Source organism: Pyrus communis, chromosome 12, assembly GCF_041283825.1.
Source record: "Pyrus communis isolate YQ-2024b chromosome 12, ASM4128382v1, whole genome shotgun sequence".
Classification (NCBI taxonomy): Eukaryota; Viridiplantae; Streptophyta; class Magnoliopsida; order Rosales; family Rosaceae; genus Pyrus; species Pyrus communis.
Window position 1 is genome coordinate 11,557,019 of NC_142576.1, and position 15,200 is coordinate 11,572,218.

General features: G+C 36.0%; 1 protein-coding gene and 1 long non-coding RNA gene across 5 annotated transcripts; one reads left to right on the forward strand and one right to left on the reverse strand.

Moving 5' to 3' along the window:
* Positions 1-1,773: 1,773 nt before the first annotated feature.
* On the reverse strand, positions 1,774-6,219 carry LOC137745405 (putative pectate lyase 12). The gene is made up of 5 exons (XM_088681325.1): positions 5,513-6,219; positions 4,941-5,407; positions 3,519-3,822; positions 3,009-3,356; positions 1,774-2,083 (listed from the first exon to the last, which is right to left on the reverse strand). The coding sequence occupies exons 1-5, from the start codon at positions 5,641-5,643 to the stop codon at positions 1,900-1,902; spliced, it is 1,434 nt and encodes a 477-aa protein (XP_088537451.1). The 5' UTR covers positions 5,644-6,219; the 3' UTR covers positions 1,774-1,899.
* Positions 6,220-12,856: 6,637 nt separating this feature from the next.
* Positions 12,857-14,803, forward strand: LOC137746181 (uncharacterized). 4 transcript variants are annotated; one of them, XR_015953972.1, is made up of 3 exons: positions 12,857-13,643; positions 13,819-13,962; positions 14,495-14,803. It is a non-coding gene; the product is annotated as an uncharacterized LOC137746181 (long non-coding RNA). The 4 variants fall into 4 exon arrangements; XR_015953971.1 differs by having other exon boundaries at positions 12,857-13,629; XR_015953973.1 differs by having other exon boundaries at positions 12,857-13,604.
* Positions 14,804-15,200: the final 397 nt, after the last annotated feature.

Sequence of the window (15,200 nt, forward strand, 5' to 3'; positions counted from 1 at the left end):
TCGTGATATAAAGAGAAATGACTCCTTAAATATAATGAGTCAAATATTAATTATCAATCCCTCCAATAATATGCTTATACTGAGTGTATTTTTAGCTGATAGAGGTTGTTCTTGTTATATTCGACACGTGATTTAAGAGTTAAAAATATACCACCTGATATATATGATATATAAACAGATAAACATGTACATGATTGATCTATACCAACACTTATTTTCTCTCTTAATTTATGTGTTGATTTTCTTTTGATTTACTCAATTTAAAAATTAAAAATAGAGTGTGTTAGGAGAGAAAGTAAGGGTGTGAAAGTCTTTATCATGTGAGTTAAAAGATAGCGGTAAAGTTGCTCTCATTGAACATACATGCAATACGTTGTTTAGTGTTGAAATTCTATATTTCAAGCGACTAAATCTATTATACCCTTACACCTATCAATTGGTCAGAAAAGCCTGTGGCACACCACCAACCATCAAGACTCCTACTTTTTATCTCCACAAGGATAGTAATATATAGTTCAAGCCCCTCTACTTTTCATTACCATTGCATTGTTAATGTGACAATATATAACATAAAAATAAATTAAATCAGACAACCTAGCTCTACTTGTAATTCTGATGACGAAAAGAGTTGGTCGGGCGTAAGCAAAAGCAGAAGGTAATATTATCCATGTGGCAACTCAGATTATAAATGAGGAGGCAGCTGGAAAGATGACTACATGATCTGAACGAGAGCTTCAGTAGACGTCACATGCAGGCTTACAAGGATAAAGGGATCACAACTCTAGTTCTTAATTCATGTTTTAAATACCGATCGTTCACTATTTGCTATTGCAGTTGAGTTGTGTGGCTCCATCCAAGTTGTGAATTTGAAAATTAAAGAAATTATCTCTCGTAGAAAAAGTATCACAATAATCTACAACACGTATAATATATAAAACCAAGATAGTTTAAGATAAAAACCCTATATATTAAAGAAAGTGAAGGTTCTACCGTAAAATCCATTGGCAATATGGGAGTAGCCCAACTTACTTATAAATCCATGCAAGGTCCCCCCTCCATCAATATGGGATTCATTCTCAACACACCCCCTCACGTGTGGCAAATTTTCAAGCCTAACACATGGACAACACAACAGAAGGACGTGAAGCGTCATAAATCCATGCAAGGTTCCCCCTCCATCAATATGAGATTCATTCTCAATACATCCCCTCACGTGTGGTAAATTTTCAAGTCTTTCACGTGGACAACACAACGGGGTGACGTGAAGCTTGTGTGGTTGTTTGGCTTCACGCAGGCCAATCTGCTCTGATACCATGAAAAAAGTTGAGGTTCCATCGTGAAATCAATTGGTAATATGGAGAGCAGCCCAACTTATTTATAAGCCCATGCAATGTCTATTCTCCCATCAATGTGGGATTGATTCTCAACATGTATCCATATGTGTTGAACTCAAATAGTTAAGTTTTGAGACAATATCGGTACACTAGTCCGTTGAACAACATATTTGGCATCAGAACCTACTACATCATCACCTTCTAATTCTATCCACCCAGGCTCCCAAGTCCCAGCCAGGACTAACACGAAGTTTGTAGCCTGAACTCGATGGATATAAAGCAGAAAACCACAAACACAGGCACGATAAAAAGTTGGTCAACCTCAATATAAAAGTGATTGGGAAACTAGATGGGAACTACATCACCCTTTATCCATTTTCAGAAGATTTTTCATCCTAAATTGAAGTGAATTAATAAACTGTAATCATAATTAGGCTAATTAAAGCAAAAGGCAACAGCTTGCTCTTATATTTTCTTTTCTCTTGGTCTTGGATACCAAATATACTTCGTGCAGACATTGTTAATGTTAATAAAGGAGATTAAAATCATTGATTATTTTCAGATATTATAAATGCATGTCTGGGATAATATACAAAAATAGCAAGCATGACAATGAGAAGATGGTGGAGGTGGATGAAAGTGGCGGCAGTGGAATACGGCTGCTTCCCGACATGTCATCCGTATAGTCTGGACCTGAGCCTAAACCATTTCCGTCGCCGTTCGAGCTCCACTTCCCCAGGTTGTTGTCCCTTCTCAATCAAAATTGCATTAGGCATTGTCGCATTTTTTTCAGAATATAGTATCGCGTACATGTTTTACCATTTCAAACCAAGAAGGCACCACTAATTATAAGTTAACATGATGGACGAATGAGTTCAGTAAATACTTCAAGTTAAATAGTGTTAAATTAATTAAAGCTAGGCTTAAAAAAGTATGTACTGTGTATTTCGGAGTGCTCTAGCGTGTGGAATTCCGATGCTTCTTGCATATTCATTTGTAAGTTCTATACGAAAAAAACCCTACCAGTACGAGGTAATAACGAATCTTTTGACCATCCAAAAAACACTTTTGTTTATTTTAACTGAAAAATACCAAAAACGCTTTTGGTAATTTGAAGGTATATGTATAGCATTGACAAGGAAGGTGACTTCTGCAATTTCATTTTTTAACCATTGCACTCTTCTATCCCCATCTCTCTCCTTTTTTCCCTAGCCATAATATATTAAATTGAAAAATAAAAAGAAAATTGTGCAGAAAATTAAAAAAAAAAAGTGTGGAAATCATTTTTTCTAAAAAAAAAACACTTCAATCACAATAATAACTACTCAGCACCCGATTCTCTTTATATCACTCTTCACATATGAATTGAGAGTCATTTCAATTATCTTTAGTAAAAAGGTACAAATTAGGATCATTTTGATGGGTGGAGTATCTAAGAAGGTGAAAAAATGCTACTAAGTCCTAGGATGACCCCAACCCCAAGCCGAGTAAATCTAACTTTAAGTAACTTGAGCCTGAATTCAACCCATGCACCGTAAAGTTGGCATGAACTAGTGGGAAATTATTGAACAGTAAAGTGAGTTCACAGCCAATTAGGAAAAGTAAAAGGGAGTAAAGGGAGAGACAAAAAAGTGCAGAGAGAGAGAAAAAGAGCAACAAAGAAAAGAAAGATACCTGCCACCAACACCAAGGGCACCAGCATGCATGATGAGTTGGTCAATAAGCGCAGCAGACTTGGGCTCCACACTGTAGGCCTTCTCATAGTTAAGCTCCACTCCCTCCCCAGATGCTACAAAAAATGCTCCATTTACCATTATGTCCCCCTCCGATCTCCAGTTCCAGTTCTTCCACTTCCCTTCCCCCGTCTCCACACGCTTTGTCACCTCCTTGGCGTTAGGGTTTGACGGAGCAGTGTAGCGGTTGCCCTGGCTGTTAATTGTAGGCTCTCCACTGCCTCCAATGGCGTACATTTCCCATTGGGTGAAGTCATTGTTGACCACGTGGATGTAGCCCCTTCTACACCTAGGCACAAGAATTCGAGAGTACATTAATATACAACATGCATTACTCAATTTAGCAGTTAGATGTATGGTCAAAATTGAAAAGAAACTCAACGGATTAATCTAAGCCACTTAAAAAGTAATGTATACCAAACAATGTTTGATCTATAATAAAAGGACGAACCTAGGCATTCTCTGCACCAACTCTTCTCCAAAGTGATTGAAGGCTATGGTGACTTGCATTCCAGAGTCGGGCAAGTAGTCATCGCTGTGGCCCAGCAGCATGACTTCGTTGTGATGAGAGAAATAATTGTTTGATATTGTTATTCCTGTGGACCCCATCACTGCATCTATCAGTCCATCCTTGCAGTGTGATAGGCTACAATGGTCTATCCATATGTCTTTGGATCCAAAGATGGAGATCCCATCGCCGTCTGATTCTGTGCGAAAGCCGTAGTGAGTTGGGCTGGAACGCACATTAGCCTGACCTGCATAGTCGCACAAACAAATTACTAATAATATTTTGAGGGAACTAGATAAATTAAAACTAGGTGCAACTTTTTGAATTTAATCATTCGTAAACTATGCGTATCTTAACACGAATGAGATTAAGGTAAATCCTAAACTAAAATAGAGTAATCTTGATATTATGTAAATTTAGATAAATATTAGGTGAAAGCAAATGTTCAGAATATTTATTTTTTAGAACAAACGATATTATCTATAATAAAGGAGAGGAGATTGACTTAATCTCATAATGAGCTTCCAATAATATGGTTCAAATTCGCATTTGAGGAGAATCGAACTAAAATCTCTCAATTACAAGTAAAGAAGAATATTACTAAATCATAATACTAAGTGGTCAAATGTTTACAATTGTAAACAAAGCACATATATTATGAAAATGTTATATACCAAATAAATCCGGATACCTCTGAAAAAAAAAAAATTAAATAAATAAATCCGGATACCTATTTGGACAGGCCCTGTAAGGGGAAGGAATCCCCGTTTTTTTTTCTTAAAAAAAAATAGGGATTAGTTGTGCGACCCATTCAACATCGAACTTCAATGATTCGAATTTTTATTTTGTAAGTCTCGATTCATAAATCATCCTTGCAAAAATTCAACTTAGTTCGAAATCATTTGCCTATTTGATGTCTCAAATATTTCCAATTTGGCTAATATTTTTGCAAAGATAATTTATGAAGTGCAACTTGAAAAATTGACCGTTCAAATTGTTGAATTTCGATGTAGTGTGAGCTCAACAACTAATCCCTATTTTTTCATAAAAAAAAAAAAGGGAATCCCTTCCCTTATCGGCCTCCCCTGTTTGGAAAACTAAAATACATGTATAAGCAAACCATGCGCACTAGGTAAAATGGGCGTGTATCAAACAAATCGAAATACATATTGCAAAAGTTAAAATACGTTTATCAGCATGTATATTAGGTAATCTGAAACAGGTGCAATTATCAACAAACAACACACATAGGCAAATCGAGTTTTCCTTGCATATGAGACAAATATTGGTGGCCAATTAATTATGGCAGATAAAAATTTCTGTACCTGACTGATAACAATGGTGGATATGCAAAAATTTCTGTACCTGACTGATAACAATGGTGGATATGCACATTGTGGATGATGACATTGCTTATGTACTGCAGAGTGATGCATCCACCACCAACAATGTGGACATTCGCTCCGCGGCCATCGAGGGTTTTGTAGCTGTTGAAGATAAGTTCTTGGGAGAGCTTGATGAGCATGTTGCGAGGGAACACAATCCAGAGAGGCTCAGTCTGAATCACAGCATATCTGATAGTGCCTGGCTTCGGAGTTACCGCGTCGTCATCTGAGTCGTCCGTCACAATGTAATACTCACCACCTTTGCCTCCATGAGCATATTGACCAAACCCTATTGCACAATCTGCCAGGCTTTGCCTGTTGTTTGGCCAATCTGGATCACATTTCCAGCAGTCATCTATCGGGTTTCCGGTCAGGCACGTAGAATCCAGCTGGTCTTTCTGGGTTGTTTGCAGCATTTGCCTTCTTGCTAACGAAGCATTAACCTTCCTGAAAACACACAAAAAAATTAGGAAAAAATACGGTAAAAAATTTATTACTTAGATCTAGCAAAAGGGTAAGAAACAGAGGAAGTAAACGAAGCTATATATGTACCTATTAACTTGTAGAACAACTTCATCTGGGTTGGGATGCTGACCAGGGAGAGTGAGGTTGAGGAATGCAGTGGCGAGAGGGGAAAATGAGGTGAGAAGAGAAAGCAGGACAATGCAGGTTCTGGGGATCATTTTTTAGGTAATGTTTGGAGGGTTTTTGATATTTTGTTGGGATTTCTATGCCAATGTGGTATAAGAATGTATATAGTTAGGGTTCATGGAGTTGCATGGTTATTTGAGAGGATAAGAAACAGTAACTGAGTTGTAAATTGTGAATCATGTATGTAGTGAATTTTGGGTGTGTGGGTGGAGAAGATGGGCACTTGCTTCTTCTCCCACTCTCATCTTTCTTACTGTATCCGTTAGTGTCATTTCAGTGTTGTTCTTTTATAATCATTGATATAGACTTTGGGCTTTTCACTTAATGGAGGTAAAAAGAGAGAGAGAGAGAGAGAGAGTTCACTAGAATGGAATCCGCCTGCTCTCGAGGAAACGGTCTCCAAGTTGCTTTTTCCGGCATTACTTGCAATGGAGATTAGTGCTGTCATTTTGTGATGCTATTGGAAGAGTAAATGTGTTTGGAATACACTAACGATTCTTTAGCAACATAAATACTTTGATTATAGTTCACTTTTAATGAATATAATCACACATCTAAATTACAATAGGAGATAGAATTTGGTTGACACTAGTACGAATAAAAATTGCGAATGAAGAGTGGTGTAGTGTGTCAAATTTATAATACCTCATCGACATGCATATCACATGATATTGTTACAGATGCAAAAGTTTCTCTATTATTACCACTCCAAGAGCACTTTTGAATGGTTGTTGTCATCCTGTTATTTTATTTTTATCAAAGAATTTTGTATTTTATTTTAAATCAAATCACAGAATGCTATATTGGAATGAGCGAATTTGAGGCTCTATAAATTAAAAAATTAGACTCTAAAATGAAAAAGAGCACATCCTACTTGTCAACCAGTACACAAATCAACCAGGCGCCAAAAATTCCCTAGAATGGTTGGTGTTCTAAATATTTAATTAAGTAGGAGTGAAAGTGCACAATGATTAACCGTGAGGAGTAAAGTTGTGCTCCAAATACAACATGTTTTATAATGCCAATTTGTCAAACAGCTAGATACTATAGACTATGAAAGTTTTTTAGTATGTCAGAAATACAGTCTGATACATTAAAAATCATAAAATAAGTAATTGAAAGTTTTTTTTATAAACATCCAACTACTTATATAACAACATTTGGCATGCCAGATTGTGCTTCCGGTACATTGAGTTTTTTTTTATGAGGCTAGGTGGATTATAGCTAGGTCTAATGGATTGCTGACATGGCACTAGCTAATTGGACCATTATGATAGGGTTATGCGAGATGGAGAGGTGGGCAAAGAACTTGGTATCTTGTTGCGTCCAGCCGGGCTTTTTGACTTTTTGGACCTTACGGAAACCACAGTCGAGGCTGTGCACTGCCCAAGGTCAGTCTTCAGCTCGTACACTGTCAGTTTTCACGACATTTTCAACATCATATCTGTTTCAAGCTCCCCCGTTCATACGAGGATAAAGACTTCCGTAATACAGAAAAACCTGAATATAACGTTCCTTACTAATAATCCAACATAAAAATGTTAATGCATTAAGTTTCTCTTCACCTATTGTTATATAATATTGATCTTGACAAGAAGCTCTAGTTCTAACATACCATGAACAAGAATATTTGAGCACTGTAAAAAAAATTTCCGCACACACTTGATTACTTGTGTCTAATTATTTTCCCTTAATTTATTAAACAATAAAAATAAACATGAGTTTGTATGAGAAAAGAAATGAGTGTGCGGTTCACTTTCCTACTATTGGGACGAGTCGATTATGTTCTTTTTGAAACACTAAACCATAAATTAAGCTGTATAAGTTTAATACTTTTGTTTCTTTTTCACTTTGTTGCAACAGTCACTAGTCCTTTTCTTTGGACTTTTTCACCAAGGCGACCGGATGATCTGGATCCTTAAAATTTGATACAATGGTTAAAGTTATTATAACTTTTGAAAGAATTTCTGTTTTTAGTCATTGGATCAAATTTCAAAAGCCCGGATCACTTGATCCGATGACCTTGATGGAAGAATTCCGAAGAAGATCTCTTTCCTTTTTCCTCAGGTTTCATCCATGCCAGTTACAACTCCGGTTGGTTAATTCAAAACCCAGTTGAACAAACCACGTAGAAACCAATTAATTAAGGGGCCTACATTATAAAGTGCACACATGCAGATCAGTATCACCAGCAACCAATAGTAATGGATGGAGCGTCCTCCTGCAAATCCGGAAACAAATTGATTAGCAAACATGGTCTCTGGTCTTCCATCTTTCTTCGACAGGAGTGGTCCACCCAAAAGGAAAAAGATTAACTTGGCATTAAATATAATTATAGCAAAGATACATACATGGATGATGTTATCTGCTTTATTAATTAGTTTTCAAATGACCTAAATCTATTCAACCTAAAATATATTCCCTACCTTGTTTTGTGCTTTCATTATTAGATTACGCTACCTTTGATTTCCTTTCCTTTTTTTTTTTTTTCTTTTTTTTTTGTTTGCTCTTTGGTCTAATCTATAATCTCTATGTATATACTTTTACTTCGCTGCATGGTTTCTTATACATCCAAAATCTCCACTGCAATTTATAGTTTTTAGGCTATTTTAGTTTGCTTAAGCTCGTCCAAAAATGGACCTAAAGGGCTATAATCTTTTAATGTGAACTTTTGTTAGAAAATGTGTAAGAGCTGGTTTGGGATTACATTTATAAGAAACACTTTATAAGTGTTTTTATTAAGTATAAATGTCAAACAATTCAAGTACTTTATTAAAAAAAAAAAAAAAAAAAAAAGGGATGTGCTTATTTACCCAACAGATTCTTCTCCTGAAAATATTTGTATGACCTAGAATGCTTTTATTTTTTTGCCATATATATTTAGAAGTGATTTTTATTTACGAAAATCACTTTTAGTCATTTCAGAAGTAACCCCAAACAAACGTTAGCTCAAATTATATAATTTGAAATTGAATGAAGTGATTCTCTAATTGTAGAGTGACATATTTTACTAAAGTGCGTTGAGATACTGTGAGAAAACATCACACGCCTAGATGGAATGCAACTCTCATGCCAATCACTAACTCAACTTATTAGCTGCATGAGTCGTGTACAATATCATGCACTAACTTAATCTACGCACCGGTTCATCAGATTCTCAAATCAGACAAATGGGATGTCCAACATGCACAGCAAAGCAGAACACCCTCGATCAACTTTAACCGCATACCATTGACCCACTCACCGTTCTGTCAAAGGATTTAAAAATGTAACCCTACAGACCCACCATTTTTTGGGTTTAATGAGCAAAGCAGAACGCCCTCGAAATGTTAATCCAATCTATAATCTATCAAGTTTTGTTCTTTGATCAAATCTCTTAAAAGTTCAAGTATGCAGCAGGCATATCCCTTAATTTTGGGTTTATTTATTTTATTTTTATTTTTAAAGGAATCTGTCAATTTGCAAACTAATTTTGTTTTTTGAAAAGTTTGGGATTCAGAGAACTATTTTGATGGACCAAATTACCCCTCATTGTCAAAGTTCTATACATCTGAGTCTAACACTGTAATGGGTAAATTATTACTTTCCACACCAATTTGTGCACAAAGATCAAATTTCAACATCATGTATGTATTTGCGGAGTGGGAGCTTTTGGAATTTATGTTTTTGAACCAAAAACATGTTGAAATAAGAATTTTCTCATCCGAAGTGTTAGATTTAACTTACACGTGATAATTTAGATGAAATGTGTAAAATTGGACAATTAGAGGGTAATTGACTAATTAAAAAAGTTGAAGTCCTATATTTTTTTGATAAAGTTGGGGGAAAATAAGATGGCCATAAATTTCAAAGAATAATACTTAGCTACTCAAATGATGAGTAGGGGTTCCTACTCAAAACCGTTCATTGTTCTTTTATTGAATATTGTGTTTATAATCGGAACCATTCATATTATAACTCACTTTATAAAGATTGCATCTCTAAAAAATCAATTAAAACTAATGTCCTTTAGTAATCGAATTGTATAAAAATAAGAGGAAATTGTAGCAATGGTCCCTCAACTTTAATCCAATTGGAGCAATGGTCCATCAACTTTATTTCCATGACCATTGGTCCCTCAACTTATCAAAATGTGCAGCTATGGTCCTTTTCGTTAACACCGTCAATAATTCTGTTAAATACAGTCACGTGCGTGGCACATGAAACTGATTGTAGGGGTAATTAAGTAAACATTGTTTCCCGTGGGTTGAAGTCAATACAAAGGGATGGGGAACCAAGCAAGACCAGATTTACATGGATTTGTGGGTCAAAGTTTTGGGAAACAAGCTTCTGCAAAGATGGGAAGACCATAGAGACTTTTGAAATAGACAATATTGTTGCTTGGTTTTTGATGTTCATGGGCCAAGAAGGCCTCGATTAGTTGATGTTACCATATGTCTTCTCCTCATCGGCAGTGGCTTCCAATCGTTCATTTTCCTCTAAGGTTAAGTGAACTGCCTGCTCCTTCATGCCTTCTCCTCTATACCAGTCTATACCAGTGCAGTAAAGCTCTTCCATACCACATCGTCATACCTGCTTTGAACTCACCGATATTTTGCATAAAACTGGTTAGTTTTTGCTATTGTCTTCCTTCACTAAAGGTTGATTATTGCAATACATGGTGGGAATTTGAGGAATGTGAGGCTAGGCATGGAGGAAGTTTTAATTGGGGATGGGAACAAGTTTCAACTGGGGATGGGTTTTGCGTTCAATAGAATTCAACCCACAAGAAATATTATGTTTCCCAAATTGCACTTACAATTAGTCTCATGTGCGACGCAAGTGACTGAATTTAACAGAACTATTGACGGTGTTAACGAAAATGATAATAATTGCACATTTTGCGAATTGAGGGATTAATGGTCAAGGAAATAAAGTTGAGGGATTGTTGCTCCAATTGAATTAAAGTTGAAGGACCATTGTTACAATTTTCTCTAAAAACAAATGAACGGAATTGGTAAAAGCATTATGAGCCGTCTATGTATTTGCTACAATAGATTGACTAAATGACTTTAGTTTTAATTCATTTTTTGCATAGATGATCTTTAGAAAGTGATTCATAATATGAACGGTTCTGATTATAAGTACAATTCTCTATGATTCGAACACAAAAAATTTTGAGTAGAAATTCATACTCATCCTTAAGTAGCCAAACATTATTCAATTTCAAAGAGCCAATTAGTAAAACCAGCTCTTTTATTACATCTATCACCTCTCTAGTTTGTAATAAAAAATCTAAAGAATATTATGTTTCCTCTTTTCTACAAAAACAACTTAAAAGAAAATATGTGGGAATGTATAAGAATCTGCTTTTGAATAATGTTAATATACAAAAATTCTTCTTGAATCATTGGGATGGTGAACTTTTCATGCCTCATCGGCCCACTAATACGTAAGTTTGATGACCTTTATTATTATTATTACTTTGTTATAAGGTCCCACATCTTTGACGACAGGGAAGATTATCATGCTAGAGGTTCTGGATTTAGATTCCAAATGTATTTGTCTTGCCTTGTGTTAGCTTTGGTCTTCAAGTCGCTCCGTAGTAGTCCATTGGTTATAATGTTGACCTCTTGTATTTGAAGGAGTTTCTTTGTCTTTCCTTCACAAAAAGAGGGAGGGATTTGAGATTTAATGTGGCTTATAATATTGGAATTGATGATTTATTTTGGGCTTTTTAGTCAAAATGGTTCTTGAGATTTTCATAACACATAACTTTGGTCGCTGAGATTTAAAATCAATAGAAGTGGTCTCTGAGATTGTCTATCATCCATTATTTTGGTTATTTCATTAAAAAAACTCTGTTGAGTGGTCCTTGAGCTTTTTAATGAAAGGATCAAAATGATGGATGATGGACAATCTCAGGGACCAAAGTTATGTGTTATGCAAATCTTAGGGACCAAAGTTATGTGTTATACCCTTAACTTAACGCAGTTTTTTTAACGGAATGACCAAAATAATGGATGGTGGACAATCTCAGAGACCACTTCTATTGATTTTAAATCTCAGAGACCAAATTTATATGTTATGCAAATATCAGGGACAATTTTGACTAAAAAGCCTTTATTTTGTGATAAAATGCTTGTTTGTTGCATATTAGTTGGTTTTGCAGGATGTTTTATAGAAAGAAGGCTCAAGTTCAAAAGGATAAGTATTTTGAACCAAGCCGTTATGCAATGGCTCAACACCTTTCCACCTTTAAATCTACATTAGGGTAAAGGTTTTGTCAAGGTAAGCCAAAGGGGGAGATTAAATTATAGGTTTATTAGCGTTATCTTACTTGACTAAAAAACCTCAAATGAAGTACTTGCGAACTTCCATCCATCTGTGATGTTTCTACTACTATCTATGAAGATAATGACACTTGTATTGAAATGTTACATCAAAGGAGACAATACCAAGCATATTGCACTGAAGTTCTTCTCCTTAACAAAAGCATCAAAAGATTAAAGTCAAGCAGATATGATGCTAAGACAATGTTTCTGAGATCTTCACCCAAGTTCCTGCCGAAGCCTATTTTCTAGAAACTTGTCCAAGGTATCAATTTGCGTATGTTATCTAATTTGCAACGTCGTTTCTAATTCTTAAAGGGAGTTATGTCGAATGCAGAGGGACTATCCCGAAATATACTCACTTTACCTTAATGTACCTTTTTCCTTCAATCATGAACATTTTTCCCATTAGATTTTTGTTACCTAACAATGTTTTAATGAGGCAAACACTTGTGTACGTTTTCAATAGTCTCACTGCATCTTGAAGATGTCAAGTATCCTCATATTGCATGTTCTCATGTTTTCTCCTTCAAACATAGTTTTGTCCCATTGGGTTTCACGCATAAAGGTTTTGGTGTAGCATTTTCTTTATGCATTCCCCATAGACCTATGCGTTCTTTCTCGTGAGCCTGACGAGACAATTTTATCAACTGCTTTCACATTTATTTGAAGATATGATGCAACTATTTCTTGAGTTTTACACACTCAAGGGAGAGTGTTGTGAATAGCATTTACTTATGAATATGATTGTGTAAATTAGAAGTAGGATTAAGTAAGGTTCATTGGACAATACCCATGTACTTATCGTATTCTTTGTAGGCGTAAGTCATAGGGTGGGCAGAGGAAAAATCGGCACAACAGATTTGAACTCTCCTAAACCTTAATTAGGTTGGTATAAATGAAGGCACTACGCAGTGAAAAAGCACACATTAAAAATTCTATGATCCCCCTTTCTCTCTCTTTGCGGCACTGGCCATCAACCCCCTTCTCTCTAAATTTTTTCTACAGCAAATGATCATACTAATATGCCATTATAAATTATATTATATATACTAACACCAAGTTTTGGGTTTCCGTAGCTTAGGAACAGTGTTTCCGATTTTTCCCCGCTTAGTTTCTGTTATTCTAGGTTTGCTTCGGTTTGCCTTGTAAAATGTAGCATGATTCTTTGACACGTGGGATCGCATTCTCTTGACCTCTTGACCAATTCTCAGAGAGGTCCTATTTCTTTGGGTTGGTCTGGCTACCTTCGACGACTCCTACTCCCCTTTTTCCGTCCTCACCTCATCTGTCGAAACCTCTTTGATTGCCTCTCCAACTCCACCTCCCCCTTCGCGAATTTCCCCCCTCTCGACCTCGCCCCTCTCCTTCGCCGCAGCCGCATCAAAGTATTCGGTAAATACAGAAGGGCACTTGAAACCGAAAACCAAAACCGAAGCATGGACCAAACGGATCGCACCGAACGATTTGGTTTTGAAATAATCAAATGGTTTGGTTCCAGTTCGGTTTTACTCCAAAACTGCATCGAACCGAACCAAAATAAATTTTGGTTTTGATTTCAGTTTTACCCTAAAACCGTACCGAACAAACTGATCCCGCCTCTTTAGATAATTGTAGAATTTTATTACATAAATACTACGATCTGTGCCGGCCCCTTTTTCTTCATGATTCATTCGTGTCTGGTGATGTTGGGTTCATCTCCAGCTGGTGTTTCCCTTTGTGTTTTTTTTTTTTTTTTTTTTTTTTTTTTTTTTTTTTTAATGTTCCAAGTCTTCTTCTGATTCTCTCCTTTGACCCCTTTAATCTTCTTTTTCGATATTTGATAATTACCAGACGAAATTTTAGGTTAAATTTTGTTGGTCTTTTTTATTTAACTTGATACCTGATGTTTTGTAGAAAATGCAAGGAGGGGAAGAAAGTACTTATTCAGGTTCACGAGTGAACACTCTGCAATTAAATGCAGAAGTTGTTGGGTCTAAATAAGAAGAAAAAGGAGAGAGCAGTACCAACCTACTAATAGCAGCACGAAATTGGCTTTGGGTAAGTTTCCCCTCTCTTCTATGTATGATCTCTTTGAGAAATGATTTTGGTTGGTGGTTTTGGAAGAGATGATGTCAAATTCATATCTGAACTAAGAAAATAATATGCACGGATAATGAAGTGAAATTTTTCATGGTATTATCAACATGCATATTATAAATAACTTTTTATTTTAAATTTCTGGTGTTTTTTTTTATCTGAATTCATGACTTGATAACAAATATCTTTGGCAGCAGCAAATTATTGTTGAACATAGTATGCATGTTATAACTTAAGGAAATGAATAACCCACAAGCACCATGATCTATGCACTTTCACTTGGTAAAAAAAATTTAACACTCTTGCAAGGCAGGCAGCAGCAAGTTGTTGCACATAGTATGAATAGCATATCCAATACAGCTAAAGGTATGTAACACTGTGCATAACCTATAAGTAACACAGGATACGTTAAATGACTCGATAACCTAGAAGAAATCAACGAAATGTTAGATGACTGAAACGCAGTACATATTGACATTATGTACCTGTACAGTTTAGGAGTATCTGAAGTGTTGGAACCTAAACTCTCTCTGGAGTCAAGGATCGAAGGCAGCAAGGAATTTCCCAAGCATGGTTGCTGTCTGCATCGAAGAAGAAAGAAGAAGAAATAGTATGCACGGATAATGAAGTGAAACTAGTATTTAAACTGTTTTATGTGTGAAAGGGGCCTTTAAATCTTAGCATTGTCATTGTGCTTGCTTCATTTTGTTGTCTTATTCGTATATATATACATACTACAGTACAATATAAACTGTTTGATGTATGTAAGAGGCCTTTAAATCTTAGCGTTGTCACTTGTCATCGTGCCTGCTTCAGTTTGTTGTCATTTCATATATACATAATGCAGTACAAAATAGATCTATATATAAACCTTTTGATTAAGCTACTCCAAAGTAAGTAATTTTCTAATACGACCACCATAAAGTTAGATTTTATATTAGCATGGATGAAAACCGGTTTGTATTATAGAAACCCAAGTAGGAAAACCTTTAGAGAAGAGTAGAGACAGGGCAGCGGACAAGAAACCCCAAAAGCCAAATAATGTAGACCTTTCTCCTTCCACATCCGTCGTCCACCACAACCTGTGGCAGAGCCATAGCCAACCCCATCCCTAACCATATCCTACGGTCCATGCCTGTTGTGTGCATGGTAGGAAGAGAGGGAACCGCCCGGTAGAATCACAGTCGTCGTCTCCCCAT

What these genes read in the sequence shown, in the direction of transcription:
- LOC137745405 (XM_088681325.1), bottom strand. Translation starts at nt 5,643, where the DNA reads ATGATCCCCAGAACCTGCATTGTCCTGCTTTCTCTTCTCACCTCATTT. An exon ending in TTGGTGCAGAGAATGCCTAG is followed by an intron (nt 3,357 to 3,518) that starts GTTCGTCCTTTT and finishes TCTTGTGCCTAG; the next exon opens with GTGTAGAAGGGGCTACATCC. An exon ending in GCCCTTGGTGTTGGTGGCAG is followed by an intron (nt 2,084 to 3,008) that starts GTATCTTTCTTT and finishes TTGATTGAGAAG; the next exon opens with GGACAACAACCTGGGGAAGT.